The sequence below is a fragment of the Ziziphus jujuba genome, chromosome 1 (assembly GCF_031755915.1).
Source record: "Ziziphus jujuba cultivar Dongzao chromosome 1, ASM3175591v1".
Classification (NCBI taxonomy): domain Eukaryota; kingdom Viridiplantae; phylum Streptophyta; class Magnoliopsida; order Rosales; family Rhamnaceae; genus Ziziphus; species Ziziphus jujuba.
Genome location: NC_083379.1, coordinates 40,890,439 through 40,901,341, shown reverse-complemented (window position 1 = coordinate 40,901,341; position 10,903 = coordinate 40,890,439). Strand labels below are relative to the sequence as shown.

The following is a 10,903-nucleotide window of genomic DNA, read 5'->3' as shown; positions in this document are numbered from 1 at the left end:
AATTCATAAAAAATTTTACAATTTATAATTCATTCTAAATTTATTAAATTTTAAATTGAATATACTTTTTTATTTTTAGAAAAACCAATGACATGATATGATACAATAATGTGGGTAGCATTTTGGTCAAATTTTAGATTCCCTTGCAACATCATCACGGAATTACTTGTAACTATCATATTCGTTCATGCTCTGGACAATTAGGGATGTCAATTTGCCCCGCCCATCCCCGAAACCGCAGTGCACCGCCCCTAACGGAGCGGTTTTTCCCCGCAAAAACGGGGTGACGGGGCGGCTTGGGCTTACTCTCTTAGACCCGAAGCGGGGATGGGCTGGGACCGGGTATTAAAGACCCCGGCCCGAACCCGGCCCGTATATATTATTATTTTTTAATATTTTTTTTAATATTTTGAAAATTAAAATTAAACTCATTCGATTATTCCTTCCTTTCTCCTAGCCCGAGCCGACCCTAAACACACGCAAATACATTCCTCTCACTGTCTCACACAAACTCAGCTCAAGCATCCACCACCATCTCCCTCAGCTCTCTCATCTCTCTGTTTAGTTAGTCCAGCTCCAGTAGTTGTAGTGCTGCCGACAGTCCATCTCCGATCTCCCTTAGCAGTCAGCTCCAGCAGTGCCGCCACCACCATCTCCAGTCTCCCTCAGCTCTCTCAGCCGATTCTTCTTCACAGCCGCGGCCACCACCGAAGGTTTGCCATTTTTTTCTTTTTGCTTCCTTACGTGTTGTTTGATTGCTGAGAAATATTGAGGAAAGGTCGAAACTGATATGAATTGCAATGGGTTTTTCCATTTTCTTTTTGCTGGTTATGGTGTGATTTTAGAAGGTGAAATTGCATAGGCTTTATTGCTAAGAAATATTGAGGAAAGGTCGAAACTGATATGAATTGCAATGGGTTTTTCCATTTTCTTTTTGCTGGTTATGGATGTGATTTTAGAAGGTGAAATTGCATAGGCTTTATTGCTGAGAAATATTGAGGAAAGGTCGAAACTGATATGAATTGCAATGGGTTTTTTTATTTTCTTTTTGCTGGTTATGGATGTGATTTTAGAAGGTGAAATTGCATTGCTAAAGCCTTTGTTTGGATTGATGCCAAATTTTTCCCTCAAACTTGCTTAAGTGGCTTGTTACTTTCACGCAGCTTTTAAGAGTATGCGGTACATAAGCACCCATTCTCTTCAACCAGTTCATAAAAAAGCTTTGTTCTGTAATTAACCACTAAATATTAACATGAATTGAGATATTCAAACTATTTACTGCAGAGAATAGGAGTTGCATTTCTAGGGAAAAAAATAAAATATTATCTTAACATCTGCAAATCCTCTGCACCAGTATCTTGATTACCTACTTATTATGTGATATTATGTATTTGCTATAACAAATTGCCTAATACAAGGCATATCCACTCCCAATTTTCTGAGGTCTTAAAGAATTGCAGAAGACTCCAAATACTGCTCCCCACTGGATAAGATGAAAATCTGATACTTCCCTAGTTAATTATTCTTCCAAAATTTTGTCAATTGGGAGGACTTCGGTTCTCGTCATCTTGTTCTGGTCAAATGCAAACACAAAAGATAAATGTTGTATGGCTAAAAAACAATTAAGAAAAAACTATACAGAAATAGCCTAATAATAATATATTGTCATTTTTCGGCTGAGAAAATAACTTATATATATATATATATATATATATATATATATATATATATATATATATATATATGTATATTGTTTTTGGCAAATGAGAAGTGAAGAAGCTGATGATCCACCAATAGAAACAGACACCGTATTAAATTGCCATGCATTATGAGAAAAATTTATATGGGATAAAATGTGGCACCGCAATAAATCACCACGTATACCCATCATTCAATTTCAAAAATGCATTTTATTTGACTTTTTCCTATTTTAACTTTAGCTTTATTTTTTATGTAAAAAAATTGACTTTCTTTTTGTCTTCATCTCTCCCACGTACGCCTTTTATTGCATGCCTCTTATGAACAAAACCTCTGCATTATTGCATTGTATATAGCAATTATCTTAAGGATTGAAAACTTGGACAAAATTCCTTAAATAGGCTATTCAATCATAGTTTCAAATTAACTTAAATTATGGAAAGTTTCTGAAAGTTTTTCTTTAGATTAAACTAAAACATATTTTTGTTTCTGCTTCCATCCTTTGAAGGTCTTATTTTAAAGGCATTCCCCTATGTGTAGATATTAATTGCTGAAAACATGGATTAACTCTCACCATCTTCTGTTTCTATTTATTTATATACATATATATATATATATATATATATATATATATATATATATATATATTTATATTTTAATGGTATCAACACATTAATCTAATTGTCTTGTCTTTCAATTTTTTTTTTTTTTTACCTTTTTTATTTTTTTTAAGGTAAATTATGGCTGAAGCTAGTGGTTCGACAATTGGAAGCACTCCACATGACAAGGATCAATCATCATCAACACCTTTTAGCGACAATTCGACTCCAATTAGTACTCCTCAAGAAATACCTAGTCAAGAAGATATAAATCAAACTTCGATAGAGGTATGTGACGAGGATAGTAGTCAAGTAATTGGAAAAAGAAAATTGATTTCGGTTGTGTGGAATCATTTTAAAAAGGTAAAGATAGATGGGGTGGATAAGGCCGTATGTAACTATTGTAGTAAGAAACTAGGAGGAGGGAGTAGAAATGGAACAAGACATTTGCATGATCATTTTAAAAGGTGTCCTCTTCGAACACAAAAGGATATTAGGCAAGCAATTTTGAATCCTACTACAGATGTCGGTGGGAAAGTTAAAGTTGGTACATATACGTTTGACCAAGAGAATGCCAGAAAAGAGCTTGCAAACATGATTGTTTTGCATGAATACCCTCTTTCAATAGTTGAACATTATGGGTTTAGGAGGTTTATAAATACGGTTCAACCATTGTTTAAAGCGGTTTCTCGTAATACAATTAGAAATGATATTTTTAAATTATATGATTACGAAAAATCCAAAACAATGGAGTTGTTAGAGAAGAATTATGGTAGAGTTGCAATTACTACGGATATGTGGACATCTAACCAAAATAGAGGATTCATGGCTATTACGGCACATTTCATTGATGATGGTTGGATACTTCAAAGTCGAATTATAAGGTACTTTATAAGTTTATATATTAAATTTCATATTTATTGGATTGTTTTATGTATTTAGTTTATTATAACTATTTATTATTATTATTTTTTGTAGGTTTGTATATGTGCCTTGTCCACATACTTCTGAGATTCTTTGCAATGTTTTTATGGATTGCATATTGGATTGGAATATAGATGGTAAGCTTTCTACTTTGACCTTAGACAATTGTAGCACAAATGATGCTTTGGTCAATCTTCTTTTGGATAAGCTTCCTAATTCTTCATTTTTGTTAAAAGGTCAATTTTTTCATATGCGGTGTGGTGCACATATATTGAATTTGATTGTGAAAGATGGTTTGGAAATAATTTGTGGAAGTATTGAAAAAATTCGTGAAAGTGTTTATTTTTGGACATCAACACCAAAAAGAGAGGAAAAATTCTTAGAATGTGTTCGTCAATTGAAAATTTCTTGTGATAAGAAGTTGGTTCTTGATTGTAAAACTAGGTGGAATTCTACATATTTGATGCTTGCTACTGCTTTGAAATATAGGATTGTTTTTCCTCGTTTGAAACAACGAGAGTCACTATATAAATGTTTGCCTAGTGATCAAGATTGGGATTTAGCCAAAGAGGTTTGTGAAAGGCTAGAGTTGTTTTATGAAGTGACTGAAATATTTTCAGGAACAAAGTATCCTACAGCTAATCTTTTTTTCCCACACATTTGTGAGATTAGGATGTCAATTTGTGATTGGCTAACATCTTCTTGTGAGGAAATTAGATTGATGGCCGCGGGTATGATATCTAAATTTGAAAAATATTGGAGTGAAACACATGGAATAATGGCTGTAGCAACTCTTTTAGATCCAAGGTATAAAATGAAAGTGATAGAATATTATTTTCCTTTGATTTATGGGGATGAAGGTGTGCATAAGATAGCCATTATACGTCAAATTTGCTATGATTTAGTGAAAGAGTATCAATCAAAACGCAATTTGAGTGCAAATGTTCCAAATGTTTTATCTTCTCAATCCAATATGACTCCATCTGGAAAAAAAGATCGTTTGGCAAAATTTGATTTGTTTGTTTCTAGCACTACTAATCTTGATAATGTAAAATCTGAACTAGATCGTTACTTGGAGGAACCGGTTTTGCCTAGATCTAATGACTTTGACATATTGGCATGGTGGAAAGTAAATGCAATGAAGTATCCTACTTTGCATAATATTGCAAGAGATATTTTAGCCATTCCAGTATCAACTGTTGCATCTGAGTCTGCATTCAGTACCAGTGGAAGATTTGTGAGTCCACATCGAAGTAGACTTCATCCTAAAACTTTAGATGCTTTGATGTGTGCACAAGATTGGTTATGGGCTGAAATTAATGGTATGAAAAATTAAATTTTATATTTTTTTGTGTTAAATAATTTTTGTATTTATTGTTAACTAATTAATCTCATTTTTGTTAGCTTCATCTTCTTCACCGTATGTTGGAGCTTGTTCTTCTACTATGAGTGACATATAAATTGATGAGGAGGTAAATTGAATTTATTTATTACAAAAAATGTTTATATTAAATTGTTTAAAATTTTTTGATATTATTTAATATTTTTGTCTATTTTTGTAGCAATCAACTCTTATGGAACATTCTTTCATGGAGACTTAAGGAAATGAGAAGTAAAACTTTATTATGTGTGCATGTGTATTTTTATAAATTTTATGTTTATGTATTTGGATTATATTATATTGTATTTTTTGAGAATGTATGTTATTAAAATTATAAATTTGAACTTTGATATCTTTTATTGTATTTTTATTATATTTTTGGTCATTTTATTTATATTTTGCTTATAGAAGAAATTTTTTTAATATAAATTTATCAAAAGAAATTATATCAATTATATGAAAAAAAACAAATGGGGAAACCGTCCCCGCCCCGCTTCTAAAAAAACGAAAAAAATTACGGGGATGGAATAACAAATCCCATACGGGGATGGGACGAGATTTTAAAAATCGATCCCGTCCCGCCCCGTTGACATCCCTATGGACAATATAATCCTTCCATCTGCTGCCACTAAAATTCAACTGGGGAATGAGAGTGGGGCAAACATTTCAGAAATTTTCAACCAACAATCATTCCGCAAACCAAAAAGGTTTATTCTGAATCAAAAGTCTTGCTTTGCAATGGATGGGCTAATGTATATGCAGCCCATGAAACAAAGTTAATTAGCCCGTATAGTATTATTATGGACTGAAGAGCTGTTGGCCTAATGTCCCGAAAGGTGTTAACCTTACTTTGTTAGTGGAAGTCCAGTAGTCCGATGGCATTCGGCTTTTAATCTTTTCGTGAAAATTTTATTTGATTGTGTTAAAAGTGAATGGTACTCTAAATGATGATATGGTTAAACTATCTATAAAACGTCTTATTTTCCTAAATGTTTTTGTTTTCATTATAAGTGACTTTCATAGTTCATACTATCACTTGTCAGTAATGCAAATATGTGATGATACCAAAAGAGGTGCCAATTATTCATTTTCACTAACAAAAAGTGAAGAAAGCTAATCTTGCTACAAATACTCGATAATAAGTGGGTTAGGATTAAGAAACACCAGTTAAACAATAAAACCCAAAAAAGAAAAAAATAAACAAAAATGAAAACTCTTGCTATAAATACTCTTAACAATTGGATAGAGGGGTAAGTGATTTTTTGTACCAGCTAAAGTGATGACAGCACAAGATTACACTCTCATTCATTCAAATAATGCTACAAACAAACACTTAATACATAATTAGGAAATCGCCGTAGACATGCATACTATGCTCGATCAAATATGCAATAAGCAATTTACAAACCAAGAGAAAATGGAAATCCAGTAGAACCCAACCAACTACTACCAGCAATGAATGTTCCAGGTGTAAAGCCTTGAGCCTCAGTGGCACTTGTAATGACCTTGTAACCCTTCCAATTCACCCTCTTCGAAGTCCCTGCTCCAGCACCTGTATTCTGATACTCTGCATAAAACAACGTACTCAATGCGAAATTCCCACTCCATTCGTGCCAACCAGCCGGGTCAATCACGTCGCTGATTGCACTCTGCATTATCACTGTCCTTGAATATTCTTTCCATGGTCTCCCCAGGAAAGTCGGGAATTTGCTCTGGACAGATTTCAGATCCGAGGTCGCGCCGATCCTCGATTTCTGGATCACGATCCCGGTGTTCTGGTTCGGGTCGAGACGGCCTTGTGCCGTCACCATGTTTTTCTGGCCGGAATTGGGTTTGCGTGCATGGATGTCGCAGTCTTGGAGAACGACGGCGGCGTTTCCGAAGATGAAATCGACGGTGCCGGAGATGAAACTGTTGATGAAGAATTGACGGTTGGAGTGGACGTAGAGTGTGTCTTGGTAGGCCAATACGTCCACACGGTAAAATGCTGAGAGGTCAGCTCCCACTCTTAGTGCCACGGCTTGGTGCTTTGATGGACCAGCTGTGTTTTGGAATGTCAGTTCCTTGGCTAGGAATCTTTCACCCACCACGGCTGTAATTTCACATGAACAAAAAAAATTAGCCAACTTTATCAAATGTTTGTCACACCAATAATGTAATTGTAGGAAAAAAATAAAATGAATACTATTCGATTAATATATGGTAGGGAATTTTTTTTTCTTTTTAACAAATAGACCAACAAAGGATTTGTTGCTATTTTTTATTTTTTTTTGGCTAGAGATTTGTTGCTATTTGTTAATATACACTAGAACACTTTTCATGGACATGGATATTGGATGGTCCTAATTGAGAGATATATGCCATATGCTATAGACATGTTCAAGCGCATCTTAAATGTGGGGCATATGTAAATAAAGTATTTATTTATTTATTTTTTAAAAATTTCATAAAAAATAAAAAAATAAAGGTGTATCAAAAAAAAAAAAAAAAAGTGGAAACTGGAAAGTTTTCAGCTTTTCAACTTTTAACACCCAAATGGGCAAGTTGATGTGTTAAAAAAAAAAAAAAAAAAATTTAAACAAAAGGTTTTGTAATTTGCTTTAGTGCTGTGCTGGGTGCCCTAGGTAGGGCCAAATACAGGGCAGAAATAAATATAAAGTAAAGGGTATCAGATACGACCAAAATCCATATCCAAGTACGTAGTCGTGGCACGCTCCGTCGGATGGAAGAAATTTCAAATATAGAATGAATGAAGACAAAGAACAAAATGACAATTAATAATGGCCGCTAAGTAACGTGCAAGGATAGCAGATGTTAGAAGCAAATGTCACTTCAATGTATGGTACAAACAAAAAAGTACATTCCCATGTCATATCACATTTCTTTAACCCTCTTCAACATTAGTTTTACATTCCAAATATTTGTTTCAAAAGTTAATTAGTGAAAGTGTTAGTTCTTCAACTATATTTTTATATATGCATTTTAACTTTTAAATTTTAATTTATTTTTTTAGATATTTTGATTCTTAAATTTTAATTTTTATTACAATTTAATTTTTAAAACAATTTTTAGTCCTTTTTTTTTATCAATTTTAGAATGTATAATGCATTTAATACAATATATAAGTGTTTTAAAAAAGTTATCCAATTTTTTAATTTTTCTTAATAGATGCACAGCATGCTTCAAAACTATTTAACTAAAAATAGTTTGAAGGCCAAAAATCTAACAAAACTGAAGTTAAAGGAACTAAATGTAAATGCAAATATAATTCAGAAGCTAACAATGTCAATGACTCTTTATTTATTTGTCACCTAAGCCCAATGCCAACTTTGGATCTCTGCTAGCTGGGCATTTGCTAAACAAAAATTTTAAATTTTAATCATAATCACATCCGATAAATTAGTGAAGAAAAAGGTCTAGAATATAACTAGGGTGTTTCACATCAAGAAGACAGCAGGTGATTAGTCAAAGTTGCCTAATAAAGTGAAAATCACTAAATTCAGAGCGGGTGAGAAGTTACAACACTTTAATTAACCTCATCCGTTTCGTTTTCAATGACATTAAAAGCGGAAGAAATGAAAGTACAAATGGGCCAATAAAAACGAATCTAACTCCACACGAGAAACATCAAAGAAGCATCCTACTAATATATTCCATTTGATAAATAATAGAGAGAGAAATTCATACGTAGAATAAAGAAATGTGAAAAGTCAAGCTATACTAATTGGAAAAAAAGGCAGACAATATTATAATAGAAAGAAAAAAGGGACAAAATCTTGGCTGTAAACCACAACAAATTATCGAAATCGGACACACGTATATATTGTAGGACTGTTTTCAACTTTGATGTATTTTCCATAAATCTTGCCTTAATGATAGTTATGACAGCAAGACAAAACATTACATGTTCTCCACATGGTGGTGGGGGTTTCAGACGATTTAAGGATGTGGATATACATATATACGACGAGACACGAGAGATTAAATATGTTTGTGATTGAAGATTAAAATAAATTTCTATTTCTATATTGCACCGAAACCAAGCGACATTGCAGAGAAAATAGTGCAGAACAGACAGAGACAATGTACTAGGCGGAAAATTTCCAAGCAAAGATCTGTTTTTTCTTTTGTTCAAATAAAAATCAATCAAAAGTCATTTGAATTTTTGGTTTGAAATAATGTGGTAGAAAATAAAATGAGAGAGAGAGAGAGAGAGAGAGAGAGAAGAATGGAGCGTACTGCGCACTCTGATTAATAATTTTGAAATCCCACAACCCATGTGATTCATAATTTTGAATCTTTGATGACATGATATATGAGCTCGCTGACAAAACGAGGTATGCATGGTTGGTTTCAAATTTTCTATATTACCTATAAAAGAAAATGTATGTTTGGTTTCAAGCAAAATGGGAATATTGTTTTGGGTCTGCCTATTGCTAGCTCTAGTTGGTGTAGCAAACCAACTAGAATAAAATTTCAGATTAATACTCTTTTAAACTACAACCATATGATATATCTTAATCCATTGGAGGCAGCTAGTAGTGAAGCTGGACAACATGACAAATAAAAATAAATAAATAAACAAAAACAAAAAAAACACTAGCCGTTGGGACAGAGATAGGACCACTTTAGCCAGCTTCTTTGCGTGTTATAGGGATTCAAAACAATAATCCGTATTCCCATTTGGACCATTCAAAGGAAAAGGTACGTAGTAGAGGGCTTGTTTTCCAAAGGCTTAATGAAAAATGTTCAAAGTATTTTTACTTTTATGCTAATACCCTAATATAATATAACATGCAATGTATATCATCTCTAATATATTGGCACTTTTGTGGTGTAGGCCACATTGCATGCACCTCAAGTCTGTTTCCTTTACCAAATTTCAAAGCTGGCAATTTGGTCCATACGACACTAATTGCTTTGCCTTATATGGACAGTGGATCCCGCAGATATACGACGAGGATAAACATATGTTAACATATTAACTAATAAAATATTAACATGTGTTATTTGATGTAGTTCTAGTAGAATTATTTGATAACCCGTATTAACAGAAAATGAAATAAGAAATGAGTAAATTAAACTCACCTACTGTAGCAGATTTAAAGGTTGTGCTTCCATCCACCACGTTTCTGCTTCCAGTGATGATGGTAGTAGTTCTTCCTTCTCCTAAAAACATGATGTTCTTCTTCTTCTTCCCAACTTCCACATTTTCTCTGTAAACTCCTGCTTTGATTTTGATCACGTATCTGGTCTTGCTGTTATCCGGAGCAGCGGCCACCGCTGCCGATACCGTCTTGTAGTTACCGCTTCCATCTGCAGCCACCACCACGTTCGGTGTCACATCCGACGACTGCAAAATCCTCCTGTCGGCTGCGGACAACCACGCCGGCCAATCACTTTCTTCCTGTTCCTTCAGCTTCCTGTTCGTCAGTTTATTCTCGGCGGCTATGTCAGTATCAGTCATGTTCTTGATCATGGCCAATGCATTGCTGCACATGTGTTCCACGTGCAGTTGTCCGGCAAGCAACACTTCCCGTACATGCTTATCGGCTTCGTCGTGCGAGAAGCCGTCTAAGCAAGTCTCTTGGTTGGTTATGGCGGAGCTTATCAAGGTTTTGAGGTCGTCTGCGTGTCGGATTAGAGATTTCTTGTTTGGATACTCTTCGAGATCCTCGACGGCGTCATGGAGCTCGTCGAGGGTCTCGTCAATGGTTTCGAGACAGTCGTGGAGGGCTGTTTTTTCTCGCTTGGTGAGGTTTTTCCTCTTGAGGAGCTTCTTGACGGTGAAGTAGTTGTGTTCGACGGCTGTGGTGGTGATGTTGAGGGAGAGTTCAATGACATCCTTTTGGGATGAAACTTTATGGGTCACATTGGCTGTGGTAATGGCTGAGTAGCATAAATCAGGGTACAATGTGCTGCTACATGAGGTTCTTAGTATGGTATGTGATGGTGAGGTGTCGTCTATGTCGTCGGAGCTGCTCTTACGAGAATTTACTCCGGCGACGATGCCGATGACGGCGGCAACGAGTAGAAGAGTAGAAAAAAGAGCCAAGAAAAGCTTCTTGCGTTTATTGGAGGGAGAGGGAGATGTTTGTAATTTGCCGGAATCTTGCATTCCGGCGAAGAGTTGTTTAGAGTCGGACTCAGCCATTGGAAAAGGAGTGTGCAGTACAGAGGCAGTTAGGCAGTGGAAAGAGCTTAGGCACAAAGTGAGCCAATGGGCTTGATATAAATAGAGCACCAAAAAACAAAAGTAGTGGCTTTTGGTCCTATCCTGAGGACAGAGTGCTTTCTTTCT

General features: G+C 34.8%; 2 protein-coding genes across 2 annotated transcripts; one reads left to right on the top strand and one right to left on the bottom strand.

Annotated features, from left to right (window-relative positions):
- The first annotated feature begins 510 nt into the window (after nt 1-510).
- Nucleotides 511-3,284, top strand: LOC132803697 (zinc finger BED domain-containing protein DAYSLEEPER-like). The gene is made up of 2 exons (XM_060817059.1): nt 511-713; nt 2,432-3,284. The coding sequence occupies exon 2, from the start codon at nt 2,439-2,441 to the stop codon at nt 3,237-3,239; it is 801 nt and encodes a 266-aa protein (XP_060673042.1). The 5' UTR covers nt 511-713; nt 2,432-2,438; the 3' UTR covers nt 3,240-3,284.
- Nucleotides 3,285-5,799: 2,515 nt separating this feature from the next.
- LOC107434297 (pectinesterase) lies at nt 5,800-10,864 on the bottom strand. The gene is made up of 2 exons (XM_048474223.2): nt 9,691-10,864; nt 5,800-6,694 (listed from the first exon to the last, which is right to left on the bottom strand). Exons 1-2 carry the CDS (start codon nt 10,754-10,756, stop codon nt 6,003-6,005), a joined length of 1,758 nt encoding a protein of 585 aa, XP_048330180.2. The 5' UTR covers nt 10,757-10,864; the 3' UTR covers nt 5,800-6,002.
- Nucleotides 10,865-10,903: the final 39 nt, after the last annotated feature.